This window comes from Panthera tigris, chromosome E3 (genome assembly GCF_018350195.1).
Source record: "Panthera tigris isolate Pti1 chromosome E3, P.tigris_Pti1_mat1.1, whole genome shotgun sequence".
Classification (NCBI taxonomy): Eukaryota; Metazoa; Chordata; class Mammalia; order Carnivora; family Felidae; genus Panthera; species Panthera tigris.
The window spans coordinates 16268711-16289871 of NC_056675.1; the positions used below are offsets into that span (position 1 = coordinate 16268711).

Here is a 21161-nt window from a genome sequence, read left to right on the forward strand (position 1 = left end):
CTGGTAGGACAACCTAAGCCTAGCAACAAATGGACAAAAACTGGAATGCCATTCAAATAAAGATAAGAAAACAAATCCATGAAGCTAACATTTTAATGGTTTTGGTATAATTAATATTCTAGGTATGTCTTACCTGTTTCTTAAGGTATTTAAAATATTTACCACAATCTGAAATTTTAGGCTTGTGATTTAATGAGTTTTAGATGTTTTTAATCCCAAAACCCATGTTAAAAAGAGTGGGGATATCTAATTTTAGACATTCTTGTTTTTATTTATTAGTTTCACATCTGTGAATAATTAGGGGAATGTTGGATGCTTAAAGAATTTCAGTTTCTTAAACTAATAAACTAAACATTAATCAAAATACAAATAGTAATGACTATATTTCTCTAAGCCCACAAGGCCTGTGGACATAAGAGAATCTATCACATGATGATCCTTTAACACTCTGAAGTTCTGAGAAAGTCACACAGGTTTTAATGTTGAGCAGCAATCTTTCACTTTATTAATTTTAATATATTTAACAATTGTTTTCAAAGTGTTACAAAATACTGCTCCAGGCACTGTTGGTATCCACTGAATCAGGAGTAGATGATCCATGTTCTAGTGACATTTCCAGTGAGAAATCCTGAATAATAAATTATTTATTATTATTGTGTCTAAGCTTAAATATCTCTTTTCATAAAAGAAAGGCATTAGCACCTGGTTAGACAGACCAAATGAACTAATATACATGAAAGGGTAATGTCTTGCCCTCCTAGACAGAAATAAGTCACAACTAACAGGTCTTTGAATAAGTACTACACCACTGGCTTCCCTGCTCTAAGAACCAGTATTTTGGTGTAATCAATATATTTAGGGTTCACTCCTTAGTTTGCAACATTTTGAAGAGAACAAAGGACATGAAAATAAATTCATCTCAGAATCACTAGTTTACTGTACACCTAAGCATAATCATTTATGACACTAAAGAATATTTAATAAGCTTCTATTTTTATGATTCTTATTATGTCAGTCCAGACACCTCTTTTCTAGGATTATCCAAGTTCTGAATCTCTTCTGAAAATTCCATTGTTCTCAATTCACCTGTTGGATATACTGCCTTATACTGTAGCTTTTAACACTCTTTGTGGATACATCTTTTTATTTTTTTTCCCGACTGCAAAATTAAACTTTGATCAAAGCATTTATCAATTGTAATTAGCCATTACTTCTTTTAATACATACCTCTACTGTCTGAGATTTCACCTTGGCTCACTCTCTCTTTTCCTGAAATCTGAGTGCCGTACTTATGGCAAATGAATGTTAAATGTAGTTCATTTTGGAACTACCCTGAAAATGGATCTCTACTACACAGACATCTGAGCACAAAATGTTATTAAAAATTCTCCTTGACCATAGTAACTCATGGTTTTATTAACTGTTGCACACTGCTGATGCACAGGACGTAAATGTACTTTGAAAAGTTTAACTTCTGTGATGAAATGAGTTCATTTTATTACTTTCTTTTAGTGTTTTAATTTTTAAGTGTCTTTAAATCATTTCAGCTTTGACTCAAGAACTTTATAAAATCTAGTCCTTCAGAGGGGAAAAAAAAGAGAAGTCTTGAGATGGGAGCTACGTTAGAAGAAAAAAGGTGAGGAAGCAAGGGGGAAATACATTTCTACCTTAGCCTCATGGCTTCTTCAAGCCATGCCTGAGGAAAGAGAAAAACAGAAAACCAAGAAACTGAAGCAGCCCCAAAAATGTATTTATTTGTGGCTTATGACAGTTTACATTTATAATGCTTTGTAACATCAAAATGTGATTATCTGTTACACAGGACAGTATTCATAAAAAAAAATTAACTACTTTAAATTCTTTTTGGAAAAAGGTGTTACATAAATAAATTTATATAAATAAGATGAATTTTTAGGCCAATTTATTAGTACTTCCTTAGTTATTTATATAAGCCAGTAAGGCTCTTCCCTGGTTCTCAGCTTCATCATGGCACCACAGCTCAACATCTGGTATAGTCTTCTACTTCTTGTCTTTCACAGTTGTGTAGGGAAGTGTAGGGATTCTTAGCCCCTGGTCATTATATAAAAACAAAACAAAACAAAACAAAACAACAAAAAACTCTCTATTCAAACACACAAAAATACCCATTTTAATTAAAAAAGTCTATGTTTGCTAGAGGGAATTTTAAAACTAGAACAACAGGATAGAAAAGTAGGCTTCTCTGAATCATTTTCAAAGTTCATCACTATGACCCTTAGTCTCCTCCAACATGCTTCTTAAAATGATCCTATAAGTTGACGAAAACGCAAAAGTTGCTGAAATGAAAACAAACACTGCCAATATCCTGTCACATTGTATTTCAAATAAAGGTACAGAAGATTTAGGTAGTACATCAAACAGATATTTTTAATTTCAAAGTTATATATGTATTTTGATAAATAAATATGTTTATTTATTTTAGAACAAATATAATTGGCATATAAAACTCATAATTTCTGCAAATAATATTTCCTAGGCAATGCTAAAAATTCTGAGTCCCTTTAAGGAAAAATATTAAGTAAACTGTAAAGGAAACAAATGGCTGGTTTGAGAAATATTGCTTTTATGTTTATTTCAAGTTTATGTGACTGGTTATACTACATCACTGCTTTAAGTAATCAATGTTTACATACTTTAAAAACTTTATATCATAAAAGTTACAGGAGAATAATTTCAGATTATTGCCTATAAGATTTCTGATCATTAAAAAAAGTTTTATATCATGTTTGGAACATGACCCAATATTACCTTATTTATAAAATAAATTATTTTCACTATTTATAACCTCTCCTGGGAATATGCTAATTTAAGATCTAAATTTATTTGGTTTCTATGCATTAAAAGTTTATTTATAAATTTTCTCTTCTCTATGAATAATTTGATATTCAAGGGGATGAAAAGATCTGACCAAAAGTTTTCCTATATTTATATATTCATATGATTTCCCCCCTGTGAGTTATATGCTGCTGGGTAAGAGAAGGACTGGAACTTAAGGTTTTCTCACATTTATTATATTCACACAATTTCTCCCGAGTATGGATCTTCCTATGTTGATTAAGATGTGCACTCTGGCTGAAGGCTTTCTCACATTCATTACATTTATAGGGTTTCTCTCCTGTATGAGTTCTCTCATGCTGATTAAGATGTGTCCTCTGGCTGAAGGCTTTCCCACAAAAACTACATTCATAAGGTTTCTCTCCGGTATGAAGTCTATGATGTTCAGTAAGGGATGTGATACGGCTAAAGGCTTTACCACATTGATTACATTTGTAGGGCTTCTCTCCAGTATGAATTCTCAGATGTTGAGTAAAGGATGAATGTTGACGGAAGGCTTTCCCACATTCATTGCATATAAAAGGTTTTTCTCCTGTGTGAATTCGCTGATGTTGAATAAGATGAATCCTCTGGCTGAATCTTTTCCCACATTCATCACACTTATAGGGCTTCTCTCCTGTAAGGACTATCTGAGGTTGAGTAAGAGATGAGTTGTGGCTGAAGGCTTTCCCACATTCACTGGGTTTCTCTTCAGTATGAATATGATTAGTAAGAAGAATATGTTGATTGAAGATTTTTCCACATTCATTATATTCATAAGGATTCTTTCTTACATAGTCTCCCTGATAGTAAATCAAGTCTGAATTATGTTTTATGCTATTTCCTTGTGTGTCAGAATTAAGGGGTATTTTAATTGAAGGAATTCTCTGATGCATAATAAGGTTTGAGTTTACATTATAGTTTTCTCCAAATCTATTACAGTCAAGGCTTCTCTCCTGTGTGATCTTTTTGTGGGTGAAAGATACTTGTGCTAAATGTCTCTGCTGATTTTCTTGGTTAAACTCTAATTGGTAATCAAAATCCCAGAGTCCTCCTAAGATGGAGTACCAGAAACTGTCTCCTGTTAGTCTCTCCATTATCATGTCATGGTTTTGATTTTCATCAGAAATATTCTGGTTTGGAATTGATTTTTTGATATCAGGTCTATTCTCTCCACCTAAAAGAAATTCAGAACATACAAATACTTTGCCATCTTCTCTGTTTTGAAAAAGAAATTGTTGCACAATGAATTACCAAGTGAGACTTAAAGTAATATGAACAAAGCATATGTGGCATAAGTTTTAAAATATGGCCATGTAACAAGGGGGAAGACTATAAAAGGATCACAAAAAGCAGTGAGCAGGGGGAAATTTTAAAACATGTGTGGTAATCATAAGAAAAGATCATCCAGGAGTATCCACAGTTGAAAGGAAATGGAAAGGAGAGTAAGAAATATCAGAGAAAGATCTGTGTTCAGAGGTAGGAGGTATCAGAGGAAAGACTACTGGAAGAAGACAGATCCAGCCCTTATAAATCTCATCTGTGGATTATCCTTATGTAGTGTCAGCTACTTGTTTATTGAAAAAGTATGTATTTCTTCCTATTTTAATTTTTTGTTTAAAATGATAAAATGAATACTTGCTTTTAGTAACATATTCAAATAATGTAGAAATGCATAAAGTAAGAATTCCAATCTGTAGAGGCAGCTGTTTGGAGCTGTTTGGAGGCTGTCTTGCCAGATTTTTTCCCTATGTTCATACAAATATAAATGTAAATCATATGAATTGTGATAAAAACAAAATTTTATTTCAGCCTCCTACCACTTCTTTGAACTTAATTTAGTGGGGGTATTCTTATTCTGCTTCCAGATGAAGATTTGGGCAGGTTCCATGGCTTCTCCCCTCATTCTTAGATAACAGATACTCCTGTTACATTCAAACACAGTCTCTATTCAATAATTAAAAATTTTAGTCATGTGTTTAATAATCAAAGTTCCAAAATTAATCCCTTTCTCTTCCCCTGGGCTGTTATAGAGTCATATTCTTCCTTTCCTCCCACTGCCTGCCTCTTCCCCTGCCCTACTTTCTTCCTGCTAGATTTTTCCCTGACTACTCTCTCATTTCTTTCCCCACTTAACTATTTCCCTGGCCACTCTTTCCTTCACTTACTAAGTGTTGTTTAGTTCCCTTCTAACAAGAGTTGGAGGGTAGGAGTCATGTGGAGGGAGGGATTAAGAGAAAGGCCAATTTTTGTATAATTGAGTGGCTTCACATTCTCAGCTTGACAGAAAGCTAAATAGGACTCACTTTGGGAACTTTTACGATTCTTGGGAGGTTTTAGCTGGACCTCTCTCTCTCCTCTCATTTCCATGATCTAGACAGATAAAGCTCTAGTTTGGATAGTCCCTTCAGACCAGCCCTACAGCGTGAATCCTACTGGACAAGATCCAAGATCATGTTGCCTGACTCATAACACTCAACGATACCTTGTTCTAACAAACTTGGATAGTACAGACAGATCCTAACTCAACAGTTTCTCTGGCTCACCTACAAAAGCCATTTCATTAGTTAGCTGTTCTTGGGCCTTAGACTGCTTTAGGTTTCTCAAATGTGAGTCACTCACTAGTCTTGGTCTTCCAACCATAGGGAATGTATATATAAAAGCTGAAGGAGTGTTGCCCTTGAAGCTGGCACATACAATTATCATCCTAATTAGGACACTTGAGAGTAAAAGGGGGCTCCATTAATAATAATGTCAACAACTGTCTTGGGAAAATAAACTGGAATTACATCATAATACTGTTTTGTATTTTGTTTTTTTACATTACTGCATATTATGAACACATTTACATGTCAACAAATACATTTCCATATAATTTTTAAAGGTTTTAAAATATCCAATTTTCTGGATATGTCAAAGTATTTTTAATCAATCACATTTAGGTTACCTTGGACTTACTGTTATCACAAACAGCATGGCAAGAATAGTTGGCTGAACATGAAACATATATTTTATAAAGAAAAAAAGAAAATTGTAAAAAACCAATCAGTTTGCTTAAAGATATACAAAAAGATACATAAACAGAACATACTCTGGTCTAAAATTGTATGTGGAAAAAAATAGTGATTTAGAAGATTCATTTTAAACCCACTGATCATTTCAACCAGATTACCAATCGGATTTTATTTTCAGCCCAAATGCTTTTGTCTTGCCTAGGGACTTTGGCTCTAAAATGTTTCGAATGACTGGCTATAACTTTGAAGACACATTTTCTGCCTAGGAGTAGAGTTCAGGGCCTTCATTCCCTATGGCCTAGCTTCTGAAACTTTTGTTTATTCCTGGAAACATGGTGGCTTGATCAACATATTCATGGCCATTTTTGTTGACTGCCTTCTTTCTATGCCTCTGTGAGGGAAAAGGGAAAACTGCTGCTGGTGGACAGACTTTTCATCTACTGATAACAGGAGTGACTATGCATGGGCTATATAAACACTGCTCCCCCACTCTGAATATCTTCAAGGCACATCAGATCTGCAATCACAAGGCTGCCTATCTACATCCCAGTGAGATGCCAGGGAACAGAATCTAGACTCCAAAGTGAGACAATGATCACCTTGAGTTTCAAAGCATTTGTGAAAAACAAACTCTAGTCCATTTGCTCTAGCTCCTCACCTAACCTAAGGCCCCATGTTAGCAGACATGACTGCAACTTTCCTTAAAAGGAGGGTGGGCTCTGATAAGGATGAATACTTTTATCAAGCCATGTATAAGACAGCATGCAGAGATGCTGTTCATTCATTATTCACTGTGTACTTTCTTCCTGGTTTGGCCTTACCTGGCTAGGAACCCAATCATTAATTGAAGCTCCCAAGTCCTACTTTGTACTATTGCCTACTCCCCTCTTACACTGCCTGATCCTCTGCTGTCTGAGATTACAGAAAAAGTGCTACCTGGGAAGAAAGTGTTTTCATACATGGAAGCAGAAGAGCTTTGCCTGCCTACACTGTGAGAATGACATGCAATCTATTTTATGCCCAAGTGCTAAACTAAGCAGGTGTAATATCTTGGTCATGGCTACAGACTAAGCCTCTCTAGCTTATTGCAGGGGTTCATCAGGCTTTCATTATTCTTGCAGGAGCCTAAGGGCTCTACATGAAGAAAAACAGGGAGTTTGCTGTAGTCTCAAGTGGTTACTGTTTGTCTTCATTGACTCCATATTTCCTGGATCAACTTTTGGGGTTATGAGCTGCTGATAAAATTAGATTTCTAGGATACCTAGACCTCTGATCTCCTTTGTATCCAGGAAGGGATACCCTCTAGATGTGACCATGGTCAGTTTAAGCATGTTGTGATGTCACTGGGCAACTTGAACAACATCTTGAAGGGCCTTCTGGACTGCTGTATATCTCATCAAGTAAACAACTTACCCTGATGTTTAGCCTCATCCAATGCCTTTTGAACTGAATTATTTAGAATTAGGAAGGAAGGAAACAAGAAGGGAAAGAGGAACAGAGAGAGGGAGGGAGAGAAAGGGAAAGAATTAGGGAGAAAGGGAGGGAGAAAAACAAATTTTAAAAAGTTTGCCCTTTCTATGTGCAAGGCACTGTAGTATTTCCAGTTCCCTTTTGTTAATTAAAAAACATGCCCTGATCTATAGTGAGTTATGACATTAATTTATTGGGTAGAACAATAAATTAAAAACTGAAACAACAGTTATAGAGAGGGAGGGGGGAAAACCATAAGAGACTCTTAAATACTGAGAACAAACTGAGGGTTGATGGCAGGTGGGGGAGAGGGGAAAGTGGGTGATGGGCATTGAGGAGGGCACCTGTTGAGATGTGCACTGGGTGTTGTATGGAAATCAATTAGATAGTAAATTATATTTAATATAAAAAATACTTCAAAAAATAAAAATAAATAAAAAATAAAGTCTTAATTTTAAAAAGAAAAAAAACTGAAACAAAATAGCTTAGAAAAGATGAGAAACTATCAGAGTTCATCTGACAGCAATAAAGATAAACAGTGTTTGGTAAAACTTTTGTCTCAATTTTATAGATTATACTGATCTTATGAGTTGCAATAAAAATGGATTTCTTGATGATAGTGGTGGTTATAAATAATTAAAAATGATTGTTTTAGCAGAGGTTGTAAACTTTTTCTATAAAGGGTCATCTCGTGAATATTTAAGGTTTTGTGGGTCATATGGGCGTTACTGTTTACTCAACTCTGCTGTTATAGTGTACAAGCAGCCACAGACAATATATGAGTGATAGAGGGAGTGTGGCTGTGTTCCCATAAAACTGTTTACACAAACATATGATTCTAGACAATGTTCGTTCATCCAAAGAGTCTACAATACCAAACAGGGTTGTCTGGAAAGGGAGACCCCCTTGATTAATCTAAGACATCCTGTGTTGACTGGTGGTTCATCTTATACTAGCAATGTATGAGAGTGCTTTCTTTCCTACAGACTTATCAACAGTGTATGCAGACAAATTTTTGGGCTTTTGCTAACCTGATAGGTGAGAAAAGGTCATCTGGTGTAGTTTCAATTTGTGTTTCTCTTATCATGAGTGAGACTGAACATTTTTTCTTACATTAACCATATTTGTACTCCTTTACCTAAGAACTGTTCACATGTGTATATTTCTATTGGGCTGTTGGCCTCTTATTGATTTAGAGGAGCCTTTTTAAAATTAGGCTAGATTAGATTATTTTGAGAGAGTGAGAGAGCGAGCGTGATTGAGGGAGGGGAGAGAGATAATCCCAAGCAGGCTCTGCACTGACAGTGCAGAGCCTGATGCAGGGCTGGAACCTGTGAACCATGAGATCATGACCTGATCCGAAACTAAGAGTTAGACACCCAACCAAGTCACTCAGGCACCCCAGGAGCCTTTTGTTAATGGGAGCTTAGCCCTTTTGATATAAGTTGCAAATATTCCCCCCCACCCCAACCATTGCCATTTACCTTTTCACTTTGCTTATTATTCTATACCATGCAGAATTTGGGGATTTGTGTCTGTTGAAAGTATAAATCTTTTCTTTTATGGCTTCTAGATTTTGAATCATAGTCAGAAATGACTTCCCCATTTCAAGGTTATAAAAGTTTCTCCTATGTTTTCTTCCATGCTCTTATGGTTTCATGTTTTACATTTAATGTCTCTGATTCTTTTGGAGTATCTTAGTTTAAGGCGTAAGCTATGGATCCAACTTTATCTTTTTCCAGATGACTACTCAATATTCATTAAAAGGCCTACCTTTTATAGTTACAATTGTGGTAAGCACAGCATAAAGATGATTCACTAAGCTGTGCTCCTGAAACTAATGTAACATTGTGCGTCAATTATACTCAAAAAAAAAAAAAAAAAAAGGTCTACCTCTTAAATACCAGTTATCTCAATATCATTTTACCAAGATGTGTACCTTTTCCTTACTAATTTGAAATAATGCCTTTAACAGATACTAAACCCCTGCATACATCTAGGTCTATTTCTGGATTTTCTATTCTGTTCAGTTGGTTGCCTTGTTTTGCTTAATAAACTTTTGCTATATATTATCTAGTTGAGATAACCCCTCATTGTTTTCCTTTCAGAGTTTTCCAGATTATTTTTGTGTTTTGGTTTTTCAATATGAACTTTAGAATGAGCTTATCTAAGATTCCCCCAAAATCTTGAAGGCACTTTTTATGGGATGACATCACATGTGTATTAGGAACACTGACATCTTGGTATGTCTATTTATTCAAGTTTATTTTTGTGTCTGTCAGTGTTTTAAAGTTCTCCTCATGCAGGTGTTGCACATTTCTTTTTAAAAGTTTATTTCTATGTGTTTTATCTTTTTAGTTACTATTAATTGGGCTCTTCTCTTCCATCTTATTTTCTAACTGATAGTTGTTTGTGCTTTTACCTTCATCTCATTTCAACAATTATTTACCTGGCTATACAGTTATATCTGAACTTTGATCCATACAAGTAATCTCGAACTCAGTGTCACACTCTCTGGCTCAGTGAGTAGACTATGGCCTTATTCACTCTCCACCTGCTTTCTAATCTCATCAAGACCTCTGCTGCTTTGACTTGTTTGTTGTTTTCTGGTTTCCAGTCCTCTTCAGGCCTTACTTTACTTTTTGTCACTTTTTGGACTCTATGTCAACTCACCTGAATTAACAAACTCTCTCTCAGTTTTCCTCCTTCAGTTCCACCAGTCTGACAGGCTCTCAGCCTGGGCTCTACAAAGCCTTTCCAGGGGCGCCTGGGTGGCTCAGTCGGTTAAGCGGCCGACTTCGGCTCAGGTCATGATCTCTCGGTCCCTGAGTTCGAGCCCCGCGTCGGGCTCTGTGCTGACAGCTCGGAGCCTGGAGCCGGTTTCGGATTCTGTGTCTCCCTCTCTCTGACCCTCCCCTGTTCATGCTCTGTCTCTCCCTGTCTCAAAAATAAATAAAACGTTAAAAAAAATTTAAAAAAGCCTTTTCAGTGCCAAGAAGAATGGGAGAAATGGCAAATATATGCATAGTTACTGGAAACCACAAATGCATAGGGCAAAATCTCATCTGGACCCTCAAAGCTGCTTGGTAATCTCTTGATTCATTTTTGGTCAGTTTCTGTTGACCTTAGTAAGCTAAAGCAAGTGCTCCTCAAGTTCTGTACTTATCCTTCCCCGATTCCTTTATATTCAAAAGACAACCTTGCCTCCTACTTTGCCGAGAAAATAGAAATAACCATTGTGAACTCTCCCAAATCTTTCTTCAACAAAATTATTTACATAAAAAATCACCCTCATCTCCTTCTTTCCAATCCCACTCCCATCTCTTCTAGAACATTGCTTCATAATTTGTATCTATTTTCTAATTACCCCCTCTGTTAACTCCTCCCCTTCAGCATTACAAACAAGCTAAAACCATTCCTGCTTGGAACAATCCTCTTTGGACACTAGCTTCTATTCAAGCATATGCTTTCTATTGTCTCCCTTTATTATTCTGGCTTCTTATAAGAGTACTGCATACTTACCAGCTCTACTTGTTTACTTCCTGTTCACTCAAAATGTATAACTGATCATTCTTATATAATCACTCTTATTAATATAATTATTAACTTCTTTGTTTCTAAGTCCACTGGACATTTTCCAGGTCTCATCTTCATCTGGAAGAGATTTCTAGATAAACAGGCATCAGTAGATGCCAAAAAGGCAAGCAGTAACCCAGAGGGCAAGCCAGAATTAGATCAGTTCATCAACGGAAATGTTTTGCCACATCCTCATCAGAGGAACCAGCCACTGTGTCTCTGTGTCTTACAGGATAATGCAAAAATGCAATCTGTCTTCTTGGAGGAGACTGCCAGGCTGCTGATTCCTGACAAGGAGGATATGAGGAAATCACTTGTTCAAGCCAATCTGTGAACCAAGAGCCTTAGGCATGCACATAATAATTTCTGGAAATTTTCCTAAGTTAGCAATTATTTTCTCTACCTGGGGGTCTGTGGATAGGGACATAATGGGAAAGAGCGTGGATCTTACAAATGGATATGTCTGTGGGGAAAAATATGTGCCTGAGGGAAAGAATAGCTTTGTCTTCCGCTGTAAGTTCCTATGCTGGCAATTCACCTGGGAAGGGAGTTTTCATTTTCTTCCTTTACTTTCTTACTTCCCAGGTTTCAAAGTGTGGAAATTCATAGAAATAACGTCACCTACTGTTGTCAGGGAAAGTGTTAGGGTTCCTGAAAAAATGTTTTAATTATTAGCCTCTACTTATGGAATGGCAGCACTGGTCAGACCAAAATTCAGGTTCAATGAGACTAAAACAGGAACAAGGATTCCTACCTAACATGACCTGGAGAACTAAAAGCAAGAAGGACAGCCAAGTCAAAGCCACACTGAAAAATAAGCTGAAGACTGAATGACAGAAAACCAAGTCTAAATGGGAAAACCAGGTGCCAGAGCAAAGAATCAGGGTGGACACTAGACACAGATGGCGTAGGTTAACTTGACTTAATAAACCAGAGTGGAAAATACCTAACTCAGTGTCTGGCATATGTTTAACAGACAACTACTTGCTAATATAACTGGGCAGAACACTGTAGGTGGTATGCCAACAATAGAGAGCTAAGCTTTTGGGTTTTTTTGGTTAAGAAGCCTCTCATTTAAAGAGTCCATCAACTGATGAATGGATAAAGAAATTGTGGTTTATATACACAATGGACTACTATGTGGCAATGAGAAAGAATGAAATATGGCCCTTTGTAGCAACATGGATGGAACTGGAGAGTGTGATGCTAAGTGAAATAAGCCATACAGAGAAAGACAGATACCATATGGTTTCACTCTTATGTGGATCCTGAGAAACTTAACAGAAACCCATGGGGGAGGGGAAGAAAAAAAAAAGAGGTTAGAGTGGGAGAGAGCCAAAGCATGAGAGACTCTTAAAAACAGAACAAACTGAGGGTTGATGGGGGGTGGGAGGGAGGGGAGGGTGGGTGATGGGTATTGAGGAGGGCACCTTTTGGGATGAGCACTGGGTGTTGTATGGAAACCAATTTGACAATAAACTTCATATATTGAATAAAAATAAAGAGATACTTTAAAGAGAGAGTATAAAGTCAACAAATCCAGGTTTTGAAATAATTAAAATAATGGTATGACATTCATAAACAAAAATATAATCTGAAATCTGGGAAGAGAATGTGGGTGAAATACTGAGGCTAGAAATATAGACATGGGAAAATGACACAGAAGGGCTATTTTAAAGCGATGTACTGCAGAGTTGAGCACCACGTCTGTAGGAATACATACCTTTAGAAGAATGAAAAGGGACAGAAGGTAGTGAAAGAAGCAGGTAGAGATACAAGACTGAGACTACAAGAGACAAGAATTGTGTGTATCACAAGCCAGGGTGGAAGAAAATTTCAAGAAAGTAAAGCCAACACAATCGAATGCAACAAAGTCATAGGAGACAATAACCATTTTTTTTTTTTTTTTTTTTTTTTTTTTTTTTTTTTTTTTTTTTTTTTTTTGCCACTGGATTTGACTGATAGGAAGTTAGCGGTAATCTCCAAGTAAACAATTTTAGCAGTACAGGTAGGACAGGGGTCATATCACACAGATAATCTAAAGAATTAAAATTCAGGTTATGGGTTTTAGGCAAATTTAAAGAATTTGATAATAAAAGGAAAAAGAATGAAAAGTAGGTAAAAATGGCAGAGGATCTTTGACATGGAAAAGAAAGATTTAAAGAATACTGAGAGAGGATGTATGAATAAAGCCCAGAAAATGTTATGTGGAGATTTACAACACCAAGGTATTTATGAATGTTAAAATTAATACCTTGAAAGTAACTTTTGTGTTGTGTAAATTTTTAAATAATAAGTATATATTATCTGTTTAATCAGAAAAAAATAAGAGAGCCATTTCCACTTTGGAAAAAAGTCAAACATAAACTGAATTTAAAAAGTCCTCAGTATTCTTTAAATCCCAGAGGCAGAGATTTGGAGCACACTCAGTTGAATATTTCAAAAGTGACTGCTTCTCTTTACTGAGCAGCAAATACCCAAATGCTTGCTCCTCACCTGCACGAATGTCCCCTGAGCTGCCTCTTTCCATCATCCATTGCTCCTCCTGCTCCAACTGACAGATCACCTCTGGCTTATAAAGTTGATGCCCTATTCATGGGAAAAATGTATGCCAAGAAGTTTATACTGGGAACAAAACTGTCTCTCAGAACTCATTTCCAACTTTTTTAGTCTTTAGAGCCTCTGGATTTGGAAAGGGGAAACTTCAGAGGCAGCAAAATAAAGCTTACTCATCTCAAACTCAACAAAGTCAAGACCTTTTACCTGAGGAGAAACAGCAGGAAACAAAGGTCCTCTGTCTCCAAGCATTGATTAGCATTCTGTCCTGGCCTGAACTATATTCACAAAAGCTTTGGAAATTTTCACTACTTAAGGAAACAAACCCCTTTAGAATGGTTTCTAGTTTTACAGGGGCAACATCCTTACCCAGTGCGACCAGATTCCTGTAGTTCTCCAGCATCACATCTCGGTAAAGATTCTTCTGAGCAGGGTAGAGCTGGTCCCACTCCTCTCGTGTGAAGTCCACAGCCACATCCTGGAACGTCAGTGATTCCTGAAATATCAAGAACACCCTGCTTAGCCAGACACTGCTTTTTACAGGGGTCCTTTGGGGAAAGGGCAAAGGTGCAACAGTGGCAGTGGCAAAGGTTAGGATGTCTGAACTGTTGAGCTGCCAGTCTTCAAGGCTCTCTCTTGAGTAATCTAGGTCAAAAATTTTAAAACAACAATTACTACCTGTCTATCATCTTTTAAGACAGACATAAAGACATGCACGAAATAATGCTTGCTTTTAAGTTTTTTACAGTTTGTTGCAAGGGAAAGACTCTCCTCACCTAAACAATTGAAAAACTATAGGAAATTCATGCTGTAAGATTTCAGAAATGAAAGAATCCAGGATCAGTAGAAATACTGAGGTGTAAGGAGGTGTCAAGTTGGGGGATTTTGTGTATTCTCAACAGATCCTTAATAGATTTTTAAATTTCAGACAGAATTAAGAGAAAGTATTCCAATGGGTTGGAAAAAAAAAAAAGCAGCAAGGGCAAACAGGTTGAGAATAGAAGACACATGGTGCATGTGGGGATCAGAAAAAGAAACTACCTTGTTACAGGTAGGAAATTCAAATAAAAAAGGGTGACTTCTAAATTTCCTCCACTGTCAGTGCTTTTTAACAATCCTTTTGCTTTAAGGGACACACCATACAAACACAGGCACATACAAACAATATATATACCTCCCCCTCTTCCCTTACTACCTAACCGTCTCCCACCCCCACCAAATACCACCCATTTCATGGGTATAATAACTCCTCAACCCATCAGAATGAGTGTAGTGTTACAAATAAGTCTTTTCCCCCATAAGGTAATAGTCGATATTTAAATACAGTTCTGGCATTTTACTTATATTAATTTTCATGCTTTGATAACATATCCTTCTAAAATATATTTCAATTAAGTGACATAGACAATTTAGAGATGAGTCACCAAGGCTGGAAGAAATTAAATAATTTATCCAAGGACATACAGCTAGTAAATAGCAGGAACTGGATTTTATCTTCAATCTTATTCTAAGACTATGTTCTTTCCATCATACCACAAAGATGTGTTTTCTGCTTCTACGAACATCTTCCCTCTTGTGACTTTTATTTCTAATTTCCATTCTACTTTCCCCATGCTTCTTGCATGCAGTACCAGGGTGAGGAAAACTTTTAATTTATTATAGTCTACATTTTTTAATACCTGCATTTGTAGTTCTTTTTTGGCTGTTTTATTTAGTACTTTTTATTTCCTTCTATACCTTCTAATGATTTTGCATTTGGTTACCTGTTTCTATTTTATTCTTTTTAAAAAATATCCTTATTTGAATTCTATTTTTAGGTAGATAATGTATTAATATTAATATAGTTCATAAACAAAAACATATAAAAAGGTAGTAAAAAAAAATCTCTCTCCCAGGCTTCTTTCCTCTCTATCCAGCTCTTGCTCCCAATAGATAATCACTATTTATAATTTTTAGTGTATTTCCCCAAAGTTCTTTATGCAAATATGAATATGGATTTTTATTCTCTCCCACTTTTTTTTTACCTCAAATGTAACATATTGTATAGATTGTTTTTTTAAATTTTATTTAAAGTTTATTTATTTAATTTGAGAGAGAGAGAGTGAGAGCAAGACCAGGTGCGTAAGCAGGGCAGGAGCAAAGAGAGAGGGAGAGACAGAATCCCAAGCAGGCTCCGTGCTTTCAGCCCAGAGCCCTACTTGCAGCTCAAACTCACAAACTGTGAGATCATGACCTGAACTGAGATCAAGAGTTGGATGCTTAACTGACTGAACCACCCAGGGGCCCCTCATTATAGTTTTTAAACTTAAAAAATTTTGACATAATTTCAGACTTAAAGAAAAGCTGCAATAATAAAAAAAAATTCCTCCTTCTCCTCTACCTTTTTCTTTCTATAATTTTTCTGGACTGTTTAAGAGTAAGTTGCAGACATGATGCCCCTTTACCTCTAAGAAATTCAGTGTTTACTTTCTAAACAAGGGATTCTCTTATGTAACAACAGCACAATGATCAAAATCAGGAAATTAGCACTGACACAATACTGTTGTCTAAACTATATACTAATTCAGATTTCATGAAATGTCCTAATAATGTCCTTTATAACAAAAGAAATTTCAAGACCATGTACTACATTTGTCTTCTATCTTTTGTCTCTTTTACTCTGCAGCAGTTACTGAGCCTTTCTTTAAATTTCATAACATAGATATTTGGAAAAGTATAAGCTAGTTATTTTGAGAATAAAACTCTGTTTGGTCTTGTCTAATGTCTCCTCACGAGTAGATTGACACCACACACTTTTGGCAGAGGTAGTACGGAAGGGATACCGGATTCTCGGTGAATCCTATCAGAAGGCACACATTATTGACTCGTTCCATTACCAGCAATTTTGATAATTTGGTTAAGGTGGTTATCTACCAGCAATTTCTACTAGAAAATTACTATTTCATCCTGAAATTTTTAAGTATCTTGTGGGGGAGATACTTTGAGACTATGTAAATATCTTGTTCCTTAAACTTTTATCCACTAGTTTTGGCACTGATACTTCTTGCCTGAATGAATTACATTTATAATGGTTGCTTACTTTTCTAATTCCATCATTCTTTGTATAAGTTGGCTTTCTATTGTGATGAAGAGGTTTCCCTTCTCATTCATTAATTTGTATCAGGTGGATTTATTTATTTTATTCAGTAATTTATAATCATTTACTATCACTATTTATTTTAATGCTCAGATTGTCTTAAATTTAGTTGGGAGGAGTCCTTCAAACTGGCTCTGTGTCCTTCAACATTTCCCTATCATTCTCTGAGCACTTTACTTTTTGGGGACAGAAAAATGTTCTTTCAAGGTACATTTTGTGCTTTTCTGTCCCAAGGATGGAATTAACAATTTCTTCAAGGATCCATGGTTCCTTCTAGTGGTCAAACACTGAGCGGCTCTGCTTCTAACCAAAGGATCTGTAGGGCTGCCGTGTATCATGTTCTGTTCTATTGGTCAAATACGGAGTGTTATGTCTACTTCCTCTTAATGGAGAATGGCATTTAAAAACCAAGATGTGGACCCTAGGTGTGTTCAATGCTACTGGAATGTTACTGCTTTTAGGCCTTCTAAGTGGTTGTACCTGGGAAATAGAGGTATGTATATAATGATGTATGTATACATGAACACAAATACAACTCCATAACCATTTCTATACTTAGCTGTATATATTATGAGATCACACTGATACCTCTAATTCCAATCCAACATGGCAGAGTTTATCATCTCTTTTTGTGCTAACTCATGCCTCTGCACAAAAGAAACCTACAACTTAGAGCTCTGTATTTGCAGTTGCTTTTGCTTTTAGCCTCTGAGTAGAGTCCAACAATTTAGGTTTAAAGGTTAACTCCTTTTTCTGCCTGATTCCTTAAGTGTGGTTATGTCAGTAATTTGAAATACAGTTTAGTTCATTTGTTTCTGCTTGTATTCGATTGTAGGCCCTCCCTGCAAACTCTCTCCCTCTCCCTGCCATTCCCTCTTTCTTTTTCACCCATTCTCATTCAAGCCCTATTGGCAACCAATCTCAGACTAAATTTCAACCTGGTGTTCCTTTTTTCTCAAATGAGCAAATATACATATACGTATGTTTTTATTTCCTCTTCTTTCGTACACAAAAAATAGTGCACTACAGATACTCTTGTATTTTGATTTTTTCACTGAACAGTTTATCCTGGAAATTCCTCCACATCAGTTCATGGTTATCTATCTCATTCTTTTTCATGGCTACATGGATGTCTCTTGTGTGAATGTTGCACAATTTATTTAACTAGTGTATTAAAAACACTTTAGTTATTTTCTACTCTTGCTATTATAAATAATGCTGCAATGAATTATCTTGTATGTATATTATTTTGCAACTGTGAACAAGTCTGTCTGATGAATCAATTTCCCAAAATAGGATATCTAGTAAAAGAATACATGAATCTGTAATTCTGATATATATTGTCAAACTGATCTTTTATAAGGGTTCTATCAATTTACATGCTATAACAATCTATTGTTGCATAACAAACTACTCCAAAGTTTAGTAGCTCAAAAGAACAATCATTTATTTTGTTTACAAAATCTGAAACATGGGCAAGACTCAATGAGATTAGCTCATCTTTGTCCCATTTGGTTTCAGCTGGGATGGCTCAACTTTGGGCTGTAGGAATCACTTGTAACATGGCTTGCTCATATGGCTGACAAGTTGGCTGTCAGATGGTGCTCAGACAGGGGTCTCAGTTTCTCTCTGCATGGGTCTCTCAACAGGGTGCTTCTGACTTCTTCATGGGATAGTAGTTGGATCCTGAGTGTAAAATTCCCAAAAGGACCACCTTTTATGACCAAGCTTCAGCAGTCACATTGTTCACTTCCACTATAGTCACAAGCCTATGAAACTGCCCAGATCCAAGGGGAAGATACAGAGCCTTACCTCTTAATGGAAAGTTTGTCTTTCTTTCTTTCTTTCTTTTTCTTTCTTTTCTTTCTTTCTTTCTTTCTTTCTTTCTTTCTTTCTTTCTTTTTCTTTTCTTTCTTTCTTTCTTTCTTTCTTTCTTTCTTTCTTTCTCTCCTTTCCTTTCCTTTCCTTTCCTTCTTTTCTTCCTTTTCTTTCTTTCTTTCTCTTTCTTTCTTCCTCTTTTTTTTTTTTTAATTTTTTTTGGAGAGAGAGAGAGAGGAAGAGGGAGGGGAGAGAAAGAATCTTAAGCAGGCTCCACACTCTGTACAGAGCCCTGTGTGGGGTTCAGTCTCACAGCTGTGAGATCATGACCTGAGCTGAAATCAGGAATTGGATGCTTAACTAAGCCACCCAAGCTCAGATGGAAAGAGTTTTCAAGTCACATTATAAGAGGAGTCTGTGGGATGGGAGAGATTATGCCATTTGTGGAAAATACTCTCTGCCACAGTGTATCTTCTAGAATATAAAAATTCACATTCCTTCCACATGCAAAATATACCCATCTTCTTCCCCTAAGCCCCCAAGTTTCATTCCATTATGGCATCAGTTTGAAGTCCAGGATCTTGTCATCTAAATTAGGTCCACATACAGATAAGGATCTTAGAGTGTAGTTCCTCATGTTTGGTTCCTTGAATGATTTCTGTCTATACTATGACCTGTGAACTAAAGAAGTAGTTATTTGGTCCCATCCTGAACTCCTCCCCCCACCCCCAATTTACAGTGGTAGGAAAGGCACAGAAATAATCACTGGAGGTATCCCCATTCAAGTAAATAGCCGTTCATTGTAGTTCTAAAATGTAGCTGAACTGTGCACATGTTGAGAGGTGTGAATGGGAAAGTTTCATTTTCAAATCCAGTAACTCTCGGTTTCTGTATATTTAATGGACCTTTTTTTAGCCTATATTTTTCCTTTTACATTTTACTTTAGGTAGCCAGAAGCTAAAGCAATCAGGGATTTCAATTTTCTACGTGAAAATCTCCTTAGATAGATCATTGGGTTCATTAAGTATATTTCCTATTTTCCTTATTATGAAGGTGACAACATTGCCCATTATTTCTTCTTTGAGGATGTTGTTTCCTCTTCACGTGGGCTTCTCCAAGGACTGTCTGGTGCTCTAAATGGCAAGGTAGCTGGATTTAGAGCAAGCATCCCAAGAGAATGAGGTGGAAGACTTATTGCTTTTTGACTTGCCTTTGAAGTCACAAAGCTTTACTTCCACTGGTCATAGACCTGCCCAGAGTCATCGGAGGGAATACACACCTCAATGTCTCTTGATGCAATGAGTATCAAAGTCACACTGTAAAGGAAGTGTTTCTGATGGGAGATGTTTTGGCCACTTTTCTGAAAAAGCAAGTTGCCACACACTTATACCAGCAATGTAAGAGAGTGCCTGTTTCCCCAAAGCTTTGCCAAGAGATTATTTGACAAGCTTGTGGAAAATATCAAACTCATGGCACATATGAAGCTTGGTGATAAAATATCAAGCTTCTCTAGTTTTATTTTTTTTAAGCTTCTCTAGTTTTAATTTAAACTTTCTCTTGTTATGAGTATATTTGACATTTTCTTTAAGATCTACCTGAATTTTCTTTCCTGTGAATTGTCTTTTTATGTTATTTGTACATTTTTTTTATTGGATTAATAATCTCTTATTGATTTAGAGAAGTGTTTTATATATTTCAAAAATTAGCCCACTGTTAATTTGAGTGGCAAAATGTTTTTCATCATTTGACAATGTCTTTTTACTTTGCTTATAGTTTTCTTATCATGCAGACTTTTTGGGTATTTTTAAGGAGTTGAGTCCATCAATCTTTTCTTTTATGGTTTCTGGATTCCCAGTAATTATAAAACCTTTCCTCAGTGAAGGGATTCTTCCATTTTTTAAATTGATGTATAATTGAGATACATTATGTCAGTTTCAGGTATACAACATAATGATTTGACATTTGTATACATTGCAAAATGATCACCACATTAAGTCTATTTATCATCTGTCACCATACAAAGTTACCACACTTTTTTTTTTCTTGTGATGAGTTTTGCTTTCTTAGCAACTTTCAAATTTGTAATATAATATTATTGACTAAAATCCCCCCACTGTACATTACATCCCCATGACTTATTTTATAACTCAAAGCTTATATTTCTTGATCTCCTTCACTCTTTTTGCCCACCTCCCAACTCCCCTCCCCTCTGGCAACCACCAATCTGTTCTCTGTATCTATGAGTTTTGGGGCTTTTTTTTTGCTTGTTCATTTGTTTTGTTTTTTAGATTCCAGATATAAGTGAAGTCATGTAATATTTATCTTTCTTGGACTCATTTCATTTAGCATAATACTCCTGAAGTCCATCTATGTTGTCACAAATGGCAAGACTGCATTTTTTTTAAGGCTGACTAGTATTCCCTTGTGTACACACACACACACGTACATACATACATGTACACACACACTACATCTTTTTTAAAATGTTTATTAATTTTTGAGAGACAGGGAGACACAGAGTGCAAGCAGGGGAGAGGCGGAGAGAGAGGGAGACACAGAATCTGAAGCAGGCTCCAGGCTCTGAGCTGTCAGCACAGAGCCTGATGCAGGGGTCCAACCCATGAACTGTGAGATCATGACCTGAGCCAGAGTCTAACGCTCAACTGACTGAGCCACCCAGGAGTCCCCTACATCTTCTTTATCCATTGATGGGACATTTAGGTTGATTCCATATCTTG

At 36.2% G+C, this 21161-nt stretch overlaps 1 protein-coding gene across 3 annotated transcripts in view; it reads right to left on the minus strand.

Moving 5' to 3' along the window:
* Positions 1–534: 534 nt before the first annotated feature.
* Positions 535–21161, minus strand: part of ZNF713 (zinc finger protein 713) — a 46726-nt gene continuing 26099 nt past the window's right edge. For 2 of the 3 annotated variants that reach the window (XM_042971859.1, XM_015536174.2), the window contains exons 3-5: positions 13839–13965; positions 13410–13502; positions 2088–4030 (exon numbers count right to left, since the gene is read on the minus strand). In XM_042971859.1, coding sequence (XP_042827793.1) covers positions 2973–4030; positions 13410–13502; positions 13839–13965 — 1278 coding nt within the window. In that variant the 3' untranslated portion in view covers positions 2088–2972. Of the gene's footprint in view, positions 629–2087; positions 4031–13409; positions 13503–13838; positions 13966–21161 lie in introns of those variants that run through there. The other variant, XM_042971860.1, reaches the window with a different exon arrangement.